The sequence below is a fragment of the Apteryx rowi genome, unplaced genomic scaffold, assembly GCF_003343035.1.
Source record: "Apteryx rowi isolate R43461 unplaced genomic scaffold, aptRow1 scaffold_106, whole genome shotgun sequence".
Classification (NCBI taxonomy): Eukaryota; Metazoa; Chordata; class Aves; order Apterygiformes; family Apterygidae; genus Apteryx; species Apteryx rowi.
Window position 1 is genome coordinate 270,683 of NW_020447264.1, and position 14,340 is coordinate 285,022.

The 14,340-nt window shown below is 58.1% G+C and overlaps 1 protein-coding gene across 1 annotated transcript in view; it reads left to right on the forward strand.

Annotated features, from left to right (window-relative positions):
• ZC3H3 (zinc finger CCCH-type containing 3) overlaps positions 1 to 12,479 on the forward strand; it is a 162,848-nt gene extending 150,369 nt beyond the window's left edge. Inside the window, exons 13-14 of the mRNA XM_026069432.1 lie at positions 11,832 to 11,912; positions 12,359 to 12,479. Of these exons, the coding sequence (XP_025925217.1) occupies positions 11,832 to 11,912; positions 12,359 to 12,390 (113 nt within the window). The 3' untranslated portion in view covers positions 12,391 to 12,479. The remainder of the gene's footprint in view (positions 1 to 11,831; positions 11,913 to 12,358) is intronic.
• The last annotated feature ends 1,861 nt before the right edge of the window (positions 12,480 to 14,340 follow it).

A 14,340-nucleotide genomic window follows, 5' to 3' on the forward strand; every position in this document is an offset into this window, starting at 1 on the left:
TCCCGTTCCTGCTCTGGGTGCATCATCTGCGATAGCGGCCAAACTCCAGGGACACTCCAAGATGGACTGCACTGGGTGCCAGAGGTCCATGTCCTCCTACCCTGCTTGCAACGAGTTTGGTGCCCCTGAGCCCCTTCCCCCTACAGCCTTTCGGGGCTGGACTGTTTGCTCCAGCGCCGAAACGTTGGTCCACGGTGAGCGTTGCCTCCACCTTACGCACTTCCCACCACCACCGGCAAGTCCGCTAATCCGAATTAACCTTCGTTCCGGTCCCTAGCAAACAGTCGCGTCCTCTCGGGCAGCAGCTGAACTTTGCAAGGGGCTTCCTGGCAGCTCTGCGCCACCAGGCAAGACTGGAAACCCTCGTGCTGCTGTGCGCACACGGGCCAGCACTTGGCAGCGTCGCAGCCTTCGCCTCGTTTTGTTCCGCGAGCGCCCGGCGGTGCCGCGGGAGGGCAGAGCCGGAGGGAGCACGCGGCTCCCCTGCCCCTCCGGTAAGCGTTTCCAGGTAATGTGCTTTTCCATATTTCACCTTCCAGTTAAATAGCCTGCGCCGGAGCCTAACTGGCCTCCCTGCGCTAATTGTAAGCAAGYGCACCAATGCAAACCATTCCAATCGAGTGCTAATTTAATTAGAAAGCACCCATTTTAGTTAATTTGTTCGAGAAGATCACTGAAAACTCCTGGAGAGAACAGATGTTCCCCTCTCCCCCGATGAACATTCAGGGGTTTGTAAATGGCTCCACTCAGCCTTGTTTAGGAGAGAAAAGAGGATTTTATAGCTGCAAACGACCCTTTCTGTAAACATTTTACAGCTCTCTGCACGTTTGAGTGACGATAAACTCCTAGCAACTCGGCGGGCTGCAAATTTGCGACCATACGGCTATCATTTTATTGTCATATTTCACGGTCGTAACGTTAATGGAAGATGCTCGCTACAGTCTTTTTTAACGGCTCCGCTGAGCACGCTCAAACGCTTTTGCTTTGGAGGAATTCATCGAGGTGCAGTGCTTCTATTTTTGTTTACAGCTTTCACTTCTGGAGGAATAACTTTGAGAGCGCAAATCCCCCTCGCCCGCCCTTCCTGCCCAAACCCGGCTTCAGCTTGCCTGCTCTCGCCTTCGAGGGTTAAATTGTTCCCGCGTTGCGTTAGGCAGCTCGGAGGTGCTGCCTGCCTGCCTGCCTGCCTGCCGGCGTGGCGGCGAAAGCCGCTGCCGGGTGATGCAGGAGACACGATCGCTCCTCAGCGATGTCCTAGATGTGCTGGAAGGACGTGCGGGGAAGCGTGCTCGTAACCTGGTCTCTCAACCAACATCTCCAGCTCCAGCGTCGGAGCGTGTTTGAGATGGTAGCATCTCCCTGGTAAGCCCCAGCTATCGCTCTAGGTTGATGTTTTCCCTGTGTTTTTTCCTTCTTTCTTCCTCAGCTGCCAAAATCGGAGAGCAGATGTCATTTATTTAACACAAAGCCAGTACTCCAAGCCCTACACGTGTCTGCAGCTGGTCCCCCCCTGAGCGAATCCCCTCGGCTGGCTGCGGTGTGGAGGGTCCCACAGGGGCTCCACTGCCTCCAGTGTCCCATTTAACACTTCGCCTACTGCTGGCTCTTCTCTCTAAAACCATCTTGGCAGCCGGGGGAGGCAGATAAAAATTAACCCCGTTGGCSTCCCTTGGGTTGAGGTAAGCCCGTGGTAGAAGATGCCCTGAAGTTTTCCAGAGAACGTCTGCATTGGCAGGTGATCAAGGGTCACACTCGATCGGGTTGTCCTGGGATAATGGTGGCTGGCATCTGCCGGACTACGGGAACGGGCTGCGTGTCGCTCCTTAGCTAACGGCAAAAAAGAGCTACAGTAATGCTTTTGCTGGGCAAGGCTTTCTAGCTGTGCTGCGTTGCAGTCTGAGAGCGSTCGCATGGACAGTTACTGCAGCTCGGCTGATGGATGGTAACCTTGTTGAGCAGGAGTAACGCAATAACGTGTTTGAGCGTCAGTGCCGGTGTGACTCGGTTGTTACAGTTTTCYCCTGTCAGTAGGGCCTGGGAGGAAACATTATCTGAGGGGTAAAACATGGGCAATTGATTTCCTGCTTGTGGAAACGGGAATCTCCTTGTATGTCTTGCGCTCCAGCCCCACCGTCTCAGTGGCCTCCGCTGGATTTGCTCTAGTATGTTTATGTCTTTCTTGTACTGGGCAGCCCYAGAYTGGACACAGAACTCCAGGTGTGGTCTCGCARGTGTTGTATAGAGGGAAAAATATTTGTACGGTATTAACAAATTAGCCCAGTCCCGAAAAGTGCTTCTAATGAAGCATTTAGTGCGGACTTTAGTACTGATCTCTAGGACTTCTTCATGATAAAACGGAAGTCTCTTATTTATCCATGGGAACAGCTCTTTATATACTTTCTTATATTGATCCGTTATTTCTTTGCACCTCCATGGATAAGGGCATCTTCAACTGCCCTTTAAATAACTGAAGACAGCAGTGAGCTGAAGGCAGTGGAAGACAGGTAGTTGGAGACAGCAATCCTCCATTAGTCCCCTTCTCTTCTTCAGATCGAAAAGACGAGGTCTATCTCCTCCATCCCAGCTACTCCCTGGAGGTGCCTGAGCCACCTTGGACTTCCTTGAGAGTCTGGGCCATGGCTGATGGCGAGCAGTGATCTTGGCCCTCCTGGTGGGAGGCTGCTGCCTCTTTTTGGAAAAGATATTTGCCAAGATGAAGTCAYGAGGCAGTGGCTGCACCTGTGGCTGGTCCACCTCCATCACCTCTTTTTTGGATGTGTCTACCTCCATTGCCTGCTCTTTGGATGGGTTGACCTGCATTGACCTGCATGGGCTCTGGGTCTCCTGCAACCTGGCTGAGGGAAGCTCTTTTCACCCATGCAGACCTCCTGCTCCTCCTCTATATGTCCTTCCTCCAGACCCCTTCCATCTGGCTCATTATTGCCAGCACCCTCTTTCTGAGCAGGAATGGGTGCCTACTCCTGCAACCTGGGTGGTTTCTCCCACTGCTGGAGGGAGTATTATGGCCAACTGTTGTCAGGCCTCTGTTGGAGGGTTTGTTGCTGGAGGGGACCTGTCTTCCCCAAAGTCTAGTCTGGGTGTTGGAGAAGCTTTCTTAGGCCTTGCAACTTCTGAGGAACCTGTTTGAAGTCCCTTGGTGCATCACCCAAAGGGTGACAATAACTCTCTCTTTCCTGTACCCCTGTCTGCCCCAAGTCCCCTGGTCACTCACAGGGGTAAGAAACTCAGCGAGTTGTGGGGCCAGTCCGGGGAGGGGGAGGTATCTAATAAGGGCTGTGGGAAAATGGGTGGTGAGGTGACTCKTGACGTCTCGGGGCCACTGCAATGTGCCCAGCTTGGTCACGCACTTAAYTGGGAAAAGTGGGGGGCTGATGGGCCAAGAGCTGCTTTCCTTGGATCATCTCCACTTTTGCTTGCTGGAGAGCAAGACTGCTCCTGGTCCTCAGAAGTTTTCTCAGCCTCCCCTCRCAGGTCTGTGTAGCACATCAACGTGCAGACGTGCAGATTATCTGAGATCTTTGGTCACAGCGATTTTAGCCTCTGCAGGTGACAACAGCAGCTGAAGCATTTATCCAGAAGCAGGGTTTTTAACGGGGTAGTAGTGTTTGACTTCTGCGTGCCTCGGTTTCCCCATTTGTCATACTGTCCCAATCAGCGAGAACTTTGGAGCTYAATTGCTGGTGTGCCTGTGGCTCGGAGAGCTGTGGGACGACAAGCAGAAAGGAGAGCCAGGGGATGGCTTTCGGCTGTGAGAGGAGCTGGTAAATGTCTGATCTCCTTCGTGTTTCGGGGAAGTAGCAGCTCTCATTTGGGCAGCGAGTGGCTGTTCGACAGCAACTCCAGGTAGCGGCCCAGATCTGCAGCTACCTCGGCGCTACCTCCCCGATATCTGGGGCAGCTGGATGGTCCCTGCGGGGAAACGAGGCTTCAGGAGCACGTTGGCGCTCTGGGGACGGCAGCGGACAGCAGTGGCAGCGGGGTCTGCCGCTGGGCAGGCTGCCAGGGCGCTGCACTCGTTTCCCTGCGCTGACGCTGTTGCATGCCTTGTGCCATCTGCTCGCCGGAGCGACGGAGGTGTTACGGCGGAGCAAGCTGCTGCCCCGTGGGCCCTCGTGATGGAGATCTGCTAGAGCAGATGCTGCTAAGGCACATAAAAGGAGAAGGGAGAAAGGAAGGGATTTTTGTCGTTGACTTCGATGTGATAAGGATCCAATCCATGGCAAGGGATTGGGCCCGTTCATCCCCGTAGGCACCTCTTGATCACACAGTGTCCAAACGGCTTCCACTTCATTTCCAGCATTGCACTGGAGCTAGTGTGGCTCTTGCTGCTCTTCAGCCCTGGGGAAACATTGCCGTAAGCAGTGGCAGATGCAGCCTCCTCCATTTAGCSCGCCTGGGCTGCTTCTCCGTCTCTGCCACCCGTGGAGGCAGCAGGCTTTCTCTGCAGGTCCTGCCTTCTCCTCTGGTGGCTGCCTGAGTCCTAAACTGTGTGGCAGGACCTTTCACTCGCTAACATGCTCCAAGCTGTGGGTCACCAGGGGCTGGATCGGGCTCAGTCCCTGCAGAGATGCCACCTGTCTATAAGGCATGATGGGGAGAAAGAAGCACAAGGGTCCAACTTGCTCCAGAGCCTCTGAGATAAAGGGATTTTCCTGCCCTGTGGTCTTACTCTGTTGTAACCTGGCTCTTCTGAGCTTTCAGTGTGCTCTGAGCAGTGGACTTAGCTATGAGAGGGGTCAGGAGCCTGCTGGGTGAGTGGGTTCAGGATTTGGGGTGCAGAGACAGGCCAAGACCCTTGCCCTAAATGTCTTAGCCCAAGTTCAGCCCTTGTCCATAGGATCATAGGATAATTCAGGGTGGAAGGGACCTGTGGAGGTTGTTGAGTCCAGCCTCCTACTTAAACTTGTCCAGCCTTAACTATGAGGTTTGATTTGTCATGGCACTGGCCAGTGATGACTGGGAGGTCAAGAACATGCGGCTGGGGATGTGCCCGATGGTGGAACCTCTTAGGAAGCAGGTAGGAGAGTTGCAGGAGGAGGTGAAGGCATCTAGGCAGTCATGGTGAGGGCTTGTGTGAGTTATGGGAGCTCACAGATCTCCCAGGGATGATACCGAGCAGGCAAGCCCAAGCTGAGGAGAGGAAGGGTAGCAGGAGACCAAGCCCTGAAGTCTTTGTGTGCTTCCAACACAGCAAGGAAATGGGGACAAGCCCAGATATGGCCTGGCTTTGTGAAGCAAAGATCTGTAGGACCTGCTAGTCTTGTCCTCTCAGTGCAGAGAGCAAGCCTGGGGCTGCAGGGAAAGGGGGCCTGGGGCAAGGCCGTGTTGGTGGATGGTGACCCAAAAGATTTCCTCCAGTCCTGTCAGTGGAGGGGAAAGTGATCTTTGGTGGTATAATATACCACCAATGCTCACATGGCTTCATCATCTGGGAAGGCTCTGGGGGCGGCGCAGACCTTCATTGGACTTTAACAGCTCTTTTCCCTGTAGCAGTCTCTGCGAAGGGCTCAGCTGGGTCTGTCCTCGTTCACATAACCTGGCATGTAGCAGATGTTTCTTGTAATTGAAGAAGTTGATCCACGTATCTACGGGGTGGTGGGAGGATGTTCCTGTGCTTGCCTTGCCCTCCTCCCCATTGTTGCTGTCCCGTTCTCCTCCAGGGCACAACCCTCCCCTGCTATCTCCTCCGGCCTTCGCAAGTCCCAGGCTGATACATGCTACATCAAGCATGCAAGAGTTTAATTAGAGAGCATCAAAACTCTCTTTCATAACTGAATTAACAAACCTCTAATATAATTGCTTTTCTAATGCAAAATCTATTGACTTGCAGGTAGCGGGCGACACCCGTTCCTCGAGCAGAGCAATGTGTATCAGGCTAATTGGTTTCCCATTAACATGCTGGATTTGTTCATCAGTGATTGCATCTTCTCCTCCTGAGTCAGCAGATGTGTACGGATTTTGGGGGTGTTTGATAGTGGTCTCAACAGTGGGGTAGGCTTTGACTGATCCTGTTTTATCCGGATACTGGTTTCGGTTGTCTTTCTTTTGATCATGGGCATGTCTTCCAGTGACCAAAAGGCAGCCATGAGGTGGCTTGGCATGCCACCGGGATGRTAGACTTTAGGGCAATGCTGATACTCAGAGTATTACGGAGGGTTGGAGTTGGAGATGTTGGATCTTGTAGTGTCTTTGTGGCTCTCGGGAAGTCCCAAGGTAAGAAACTTTACTCTTAATTTCTGCGTGGCAAAGCGGCCAATTTAGTTGAAACTTCCAGTAAACGTGATGAGCATCCTGACTTTTCCTAATTGAGCTCTTGATCTGAATCAGAATCGTTATTTCTTATCCCACGAGTGGCATTTGAAAATACTCYTTCTGATTTACTTTCTGCATGGATCTAACCGCCTGCATGTTTCCAATCCTCTTTCCRTATCGATTTTGCAGGCAAGTTTCAGACCTGCCAAGTCACGCTCATTTGCCAGGACTGAAACTCGCTTCTTCCATATTAATCTTCTGCCCATCTCTAAGGGCTTCATCCTCTCATGATAGAGGACCTGGAGATCAGGCCTTTTGGACTTTGCTCAGGGTTTCTGAAGATCTGACAGCCCTATCATCTCCCCACCRGCATTATTTAGTGCCCTGCCAGTTGGAGATGGAAGGGTCCTCTTAGATGATCCAACCCAGGCTCCTTCACGATGAACTTCAGCTTGCTGTTGGATGGCAGATYTGGGATTCACCGTATCTGATAGTTCACTTGACCTTGCCAAGTTGCTGGGGAYGAAATCTCCGCTCCTGGTTTCGAACGAGCCGTCAGCACGGGCAGGGTAAAGCAGGAGGGAGGCAGCCGGCGAGCGCTGCATAYCCGCGTCGTGCAGCATCCGGCCCACGCGGGGGTCCTCCTTGGAGAGGGAGGATTCGGGAGTTCAGGGCTCAGCACCCGTGGCCGGCTGCATCCAGCCATCTGAACGGGGTTGAATTCTCCGGGTATCACAGAACGGTTGAGTTTGGAAGGGACCTGATTATTTCTTTCTTCCTAAAAGAGGGAATTAAGGCGAAAGGACACGGGGATGTAGCAGCTCTCCCGGGGCACACGTCCCCAAGCAGCGGCAGGAAATCTCCCGAGACGCATCCTGATTTAAACATCTTGGTCAGAAGGAAAGACTATCCCRAGCGGTTTTCCTTCTGCACAAAGCTTCTCCTACCAACCAAGCTTGAAGTTTCCCTGTCAATGGCGGTAGAAGGTTTCGGTGGAATAGCCGCACGCTGACTTTTTGGTTAATTTGTGTCACCGCTGTAATTCAGGGAGAGCCGGAGGGGCTTAACGCAACTCGGGGATAAGTGCAGGGCTGTGGACAGGGTGCAGTTTCCACCGCTGAAGCGACGTGCCCGGCTACGGGAGATCGGGCGCGGAGGGGGATTTGACGGCGGAGTCGTTCCCCTTGAGCGCAGCAGCTGCAGCGCGTGTGTTCATTAGCTCCGTGCGTGGGTATCCGGAGCGTTCCCGGTGGAGCGCGGTGATTGATTCCCTTCTGCGGGCCTCCGCCGTATGCGACGGCCTGGGAAATCRCTCCGCGCCTCTCGGGCGGGCTGCGAGGCAGCCCCGGCGTTGTCCTTTGGGATAAAACCTCCGCGTTATCGGCATGGCGGGTGAGTCTTCCCCCCCTCCGCGAGCGCATGCTTCCTAGTGGGAAAAACGCACGGTGAAGATGAGGGGGAGTAGATAAAGTTGGAAAACACCGCAAACGCCCCCTCCTCTCCTATGCAACACCCAGTTGGGATAAAAAAAAAGCCCCCGGATCAACCCCTGGCTGCTTTTTCCAAAAGCTTTTGCAGAAGATCCTGGGGTTTAGCCCTCGCCGTATCCTTTCTATCCCTCCTTTTGTTCTTGGACTTTGTTTAAAAAAAAAAAGTCCTCCCTCGCCTGAGTTCCTCCGGAGCTGACTCAGCTCCGTGCGCTTCAGCTGTGAAWGGAAAAGCCGTTTCGGAGTCGGATTCAACCTCCCGGCTCCCCCCACGGTGGCCCGCGAGCCGGTCGAGGATATTCCTCCCGGCCGGGGCAAATGTACGCGGGGATTTGGGGGATGAGAGCGGGGGGTTTCTTCCCCGCGGTGTCCAGGCTGGGAAACTTTTCCGCCCCCTTCTCCCCAGATGTTGCTCCCGCCGTATTAATAATGGGAACGTTGCCTGGCTCGCCGTCGAACCTCGGCCCTCCTGCTATTTGCGGCCGTCTTGTTCGGTGGGGGAAAAGCCCTAAAGAGGATTTTTTTTTATTAATTCCAAGGAGCCAYGTAGGCGTTTGCAGCGGGGGCTGGCTTTGGCCGAGGACCCCGGAGCAGCACCGGCTCATCCGTCGGCGCAATGCGTCCGGCTGCCGTCCCTTCCCGGGACTGGCTTCGCGCCTCCCCGGGCGCTGGGTGGCCCCGCGCGTCGCGGAGGCGCGGGAAAAGCTTTTGAGGACCCTCGGGGAGCTTGGGGACGGGGACGGGAGCCGCTTCCTTTTCCCCCCCCTTCGCTTCTCCCCRCCGCCGCCGCCGCTCGGCATCTGGTCGAGGCGGATTTTGTTTAACTTTCCCATCGGGTGCAGATGAAGGCGCTCGGAGCGGCCGCGTCTGGGGGGGGGGGGGAAGGCCTCTTTTTATTGAAAAAACATAACGGTGCCGCCCGGCGCGTGATTTACCGCCGGCGTCCGCTCCTCGGGCTGGATAATATATTTCTATTAGATTTCTCCCGCGCGCTGCCTCCGTCGCCGCGCGGAGTGGCGAGTTCCTCCGCCTGCCTGACACCTTCTTCGGCTTAGGCAAAATAAATGTTGATTTCCATCAGCGGGAAGAGCGCTGGAAGCCCTCGCTCTCCGCCGAGGCTGACAAGCTCAGCAAAAGCGGCTCGGCTCCGCGCCGCGGGCTCGCCAGCCGGCCCTGCTCCTCTCCTCGGAAGCAGTTCAATCATCGTAATGAAAAAAGGGGCTTCTTCGCCCGGCTTTCGCTAACTAGAAATTATATACCTGGTTCCTGGAAGATGGATGGCGGCGCCTCGCCGAAAGGCGGAGGGTTGGGAGAGGGGAGCGCGGGAAGYGCTCGGCGCCGCCCGAGATTGATCGCGCAATTTGCAGAATCTCCCATGCACAAAAGCAGAAAATATATATATATTTCGCCCCGGCCGGCTGAGGGGGTTTTTTTTGGGGGGCCTCCGCTCGCCGCCGGCGGGCCGTTCCCGCGGAAAGACGGAGCGGTTTGGGGGGGATAACGCCTCCGCGCCTGGTTTCTCGCGTCGGGCAAGGGGGGGGGCAAAGCGGCGAGGCCGAAGGCCAGGTCGGCGTCCGCGGGCCGGGGCCGCGCTCCGGGGCTCGCCGTGTATSCTGTCCGTCCATCCGTGGCGTTCCTTTCCCGGAGCGGGGTTGAAAAACGCCTCCTTGCCGTCGCCGCCGAGAAGCCGGATCGCGCYGCCGGCGGTCGGTTGCTCTCGGACGACCCGTCTTGCTTCAGCCTCGGCAGCGGCGGCGGCGCTTTTAAATCCGAAGCGTCCGCCGTAAAACCAACCCGGCTCTGCAAAACCCCGCGCGGCCGYCGGGAAGCTAATTGCAGGCAATTAAAAAAGTAGCTGCTGCTGCTTCGTCTTTTTTTCCCTTCCCTTTTTCCCCCRCAAAAAAAAATCTATATTTCTGCTTCTCTAACAATATTTGCTTTGGGCAGCCACGCGGGCCGTTTTCCTGCCGCTGCCGGCTGATGGAGTTTCCCCGGCYGCTCCGCGGGGATGGAGCCATTCCCCGGCGCTCCTGGCGGCTCGGCTCAGGGAGGGGTTGGAAAATCTCTTTCGCCGTCCTCGGCCTCGCGACGGGGGAAAAAATCCTCGTTCCCGCACGTCGCCCTCCCGGGTGCTGCCTCCGCCAGGTCCGTTCRGTGACTTCTTTGGGAGAGCCGGAGCTGGAGCCGGATCGGGCTTTACAGGCGCTGCACTGACTGCCAAGGAAAGTACTATACAGTATGTAGTACTATACTTATATAGTACTATAAAGTACTTTATAAGTAAAATACTGGAAAATTGGGTGGGCAAATGCATCCGGCAAAATGATCCTCGGAGTCTCGCCTTGCCGCCGGCACACTCCCAGGCTCCCATTTTGCCGGCGCCTCTCCAGCAACGAACCCCCATCCTCCCACCCGCTCCACGCTTCGGGTGGAAACCTCCGTTTGCGCATCGCGCCCGGATTTATTGGAGGAGCCGTTCAGGAGCCGGGCGCTTTCCGCGGAGAAGGGGCGCCCCGTGCGCCCGGCCGGGTGCCGGCGGCCGCGTCGCCGCCGTCGGAAGCCGCGTTAGCCGGCGTCGCGGGTGACTAATAGCCGAGGCGGTCGGGGCTGCCGTGCAGCCCTCTGATGTATGGGTGTTATATTAAGGGCRGAAAGGTGCTAAATGAGCCCTCTTTATTTTACATAAATTAGCTCAAAAGCGATGTATCACTGCCAGGGCTCGCGCGGGCGCCGAGCGAGTTTGTTTACCCAAGTCGAAAAGCGAAGGAAAACTCGCCGACGTGACCCGTTGCCTTCCCCGGGTCCCGGCGCGCGCCGTGGCTTCCCGGCGGCGGGAACGGYGCCGGCTCCTCGCTCCCGCCGCTGCTTCCGCGGGTTGGCCGGCTGGCGGCGTTGCCCTCTCGGAAGCGCGATGCGGCGGGGAAAGCTGGTTTGGCGGAAGGGTTTTCGAAATGGGGACGGCTCGGATGGCGGAAGAGATCGGCAAAATGGGAAGCGCGCGTTAAGTCCTACGTTGCTTCGCACGTCTCCGACCGGACTCTGCCTCTGGGTGGACTTTGGCATTTGGGCCAGGCTCTCTCTATCCTCCCTAATGATTTTCCTCTCTTGTAATCCCGAAGGAGAGAGGACTTCTCCAAAAAGTCTTCGCTGCTTAATAACGTAGCTTTTTCTGGGAGATCTCCCCCTTCCGCGCTAGCCTCGTGGTCTTCTCCTGGACCAAGTGACCACCACACTCCTACCTGCCCGTTGGGGAAGATCGTGTGGTCGYCAGCGTGTAAAACCCTCCAAGCACCCCGTGCGCTCCATATGGACGTAAAAAAGGAGAAAATGGGCAGAAATGGACGCTCTGGCTTTGCCAGGTGGTGGGACTTCATGTCATCTGCCAGGGTTGATGAAGAGCGCGCGGACTGGGTCCTGCAAAGGGGTCCAGGCACCCCTGGGCAGGAGGTTTCAGCTTGATACCATGGTCGAGGTCCTTGGGAAACGGAGGAGATGAGGCCCACGAGGMCACCACCGGGTGGTTTTTACAGTGATGGATCCATGCTGCAATCCCCCTCCTTGAAGCCCCACGTCAGGTTCGGGAAAGCCGAGCGAGCGCCGGCGGGGAGAAGGTCCCTGGGGGACCCTCCAAATCTCTGCTTCCGCCTGCCGGGCCGAGCGGACRGGAAGCGTTTTCCCGGACAGTGGCTGGTGCCTGCTAGATGGCAGCAGCACTCTCCGCCTCGGCGGGCGCTGGAAGCAAGCATCCAAGCATCGCCGACCTGCATCCCGTTACCCGGAGYGGCCGGAGCGTTAACCCCTTGCTCGCCGCGCTCCGCTCCTCTTTGCCGCTCCGAAAGCGGATCGCGGCACCGGTCCCGCGCCGCCGTTGGAAGCGCTGCCCCGGATCCTCGGCCCAAGCCAGCCCCGCTGCAAACGGCCTCGCGGCGCTCCGGCAGGGCCGGAGGCGTTGCCGGCGGGTTTTCCCTAACGGCCCCCGGGGGTCCGATGCTGCGACTGGGATGAAGTCAGGGATCGAAGYGAACGCGTGATGATTTTTCTCCTCTTTTTTTTCTCCCTCTCTGCTGCCAGGTACCGCCAAGCGGAAAAGGGCTTTTGCGTCCTCCAGGGGCTCGGAAAACGCGGCCCTCGAGGAGGGAGGAGGCGGCAGAGGTGAGGCTGGCGGAGCGGGCGCCCCCGTCCCCCCCCACCGCGGTGAGTCACATCAGCCGGCAGCTGCTCCCGTGGCCCCCGGGGGACGGGAACGCTGCCGCTTCCGTGCCCAGGTGGTGCGGGACCCGCGCGGCGGCTTCTCCCCGCGGTCCCCAGCCGCCGGCACGCGGGGAGGACCGGGAACGTCCGCGGGGAGGGCGCCGCRGCTCTCGCCAGCTGCCCGCGCGTCCCCTGCCGCCGCCACCGCCGACCGGCCCCCGGGGAGCGGACGGGACGCGCCGGTGCCGTTTTGCCGCGGCCAGGGGGCCCAACCAGGCTCCGCCACGGCTCGTTCCCGGCTCCCCTCTCCGGGGAAATCCATCGCTTTAGCCCGCCCGGAGCGGGGGGCGCGAAGCCCGGGGACGGTGCATCTCCTCCACCTTCACCTTCTTCTCCTCTCCTTCCAGGGAAGCGGCTGCAGATCAAGCCCAGGCTGTGAGCGAGACCATCCCGGCGCCCGGCGCCGACCATTCCCCGCTCCCGGTCCCGCGCAGCGGCCCAAGAGCTCAGGAAACGCAGCGCCGGGCACGGCCTGGCACCTACCTCAGGACACCGTGCGGGGCCGGCGGTGTCTCCTTTTCCTTCCGCTTCCCGAGACGTCCATCCGTCCATCCGTCCGCCGGAGCGGGAAGAAGCGTCACCGGTTTCCCCCGGCCCCGGCGCTCGGGGAGGTGGCTTTGTTAAAGTGTTTTAATTTTCAAATAAATTATCTTTTAAGCTGGCTGCTTTAAGCCGGACCCCGCCGCCGGCCTTGCGGTGAGGTTTCAGTGTCGGGGGGACACTCGGGTCCCCGTCGGTCCCCCTCGACTGCTCAAATCAAAGCTGCTGAGGCTCGGGGGTCCCGTGAGCTCTCGTTCGTGATAGCAAGGTACAAGGCAGGACATAAAGAGGCTAAAGGACCCCGAGGAACTTAATTCTCGGTTTCGGTGTCCCCCCCCCGTGGCTGGCGTTTGCTGTCCCCGCAGTTGAACCCTGCTGGTGGCTGCCCGGCGTGGGACAGGAGTGTCCGGTGGCCGCCAGCGCGAGGGCCGGGCTCACGGGTCGGATGCGCGTGGGAGTCGTTCCCCTCCGTCCCCCCGCGTCCCCCCCGCCGCCGGCGCGGCGCCCGGTGCTGGCAGCGGCCGCGGGCCGTCACGCGGGGACGGGTGACGAGGACCCGTTTGCGGCGAGAGCCGCCGTCACCCCAGGCTCCCGTTCCCGGGCCGAGAGCCCAGCTGGGTCCGTCTTTCTGCCCTGGAGCGGAGGCGTCAGGTCTTTGGTTTCCTTATTTTTAGGGGGCGATTTCTCGCGGGATGCCGGAGCGGAGCCAGGTGCCGAGCTGGTGGCCGGCAAGAACGTGCCCTGCGCCCTCGGTCGTCCCCCCCCCCCCCCGAATCTGCTCTTCTGGGGACTTCAGGCCACTCCAAATCCGCACGGGGGCAAAGCAGCTTCCCACCGTCCCTGGTAGAAACCAGCCCCGTTAGTGCCATCGCTCGGCAAATCGGGAATGCCCAATGGCTCCGTGTCGTCCCTTCTGGGTGGTCGCATCTCTAAGCTACGGGCAGGTTCCTTCTTTTTTTATTTCTTTTGCCCGTGGAAACTGTCCGGGGGTCCCGCCGGGGGAGAGCAGCCGGCCCCTGGGGGGATTTAGCACCTTTGGGAGATGAATTTGGGGGCGACCACGTTGCCAACACGGGATCAGCCCTTGGGATGCCCCCGTTGGGATGCTCSGGCCCRGCCRCCYGCGTGTCCCTCGCCTGGGGCCGGGTCCATCCCCCGTGTCTTTTATTAACCTGTGCGTTTTGATATTTAAATAAAAGAGTTTCTGCCTGAAAAAAAGCCCGGTTTTGAGCGTGGCTTTGCTCTTCTTTCAGCCTGGCTCCGGGATGGCGGGGGGGGCGGGGAGGGGGGCGTCCGTCTGTCCGTCCAGCCCGAATAGATCCGCCGAGCTTTTGTGGCGTGAAATGGGCGATTTGGGGGGGGTCAATCTCCCATTTTGGCTGCTCGAGGAGCCGCTAACCCCGACAAAGGTCCTGCCCTTGCTCCAGATCTTCCCGTTTTTGTGTTTTAAACGACTCCCCCCTGCCCCCAGCTGAAAACACCCGCGGGGCAGGGTGGTGTTGGCCGAGGAAAGAGGCGTTTGAACAGCTTTTCCCTAGCGCCAAGCGACGGCTTCCTGGGAAAAAAAAACCACCCTGAAACCAGGCTGCAGGAGCGCTGCCGTGCCGGGGCCGCGGCGGCTCCGCGTGGAGCAGCGCGGACGGGGGGGACGAAGAGCCGAAATCACCGAGGTGGGAAACGGGGCCGCTGGCTCCGGACCGCGGCTCCCCCCGCCCGGCGATTGGGGGGTGGGCAACGTGGAAAACCACGGGAGAAAAATGCACTTTTTTAGCTTTTTTTTCCTTTTTTT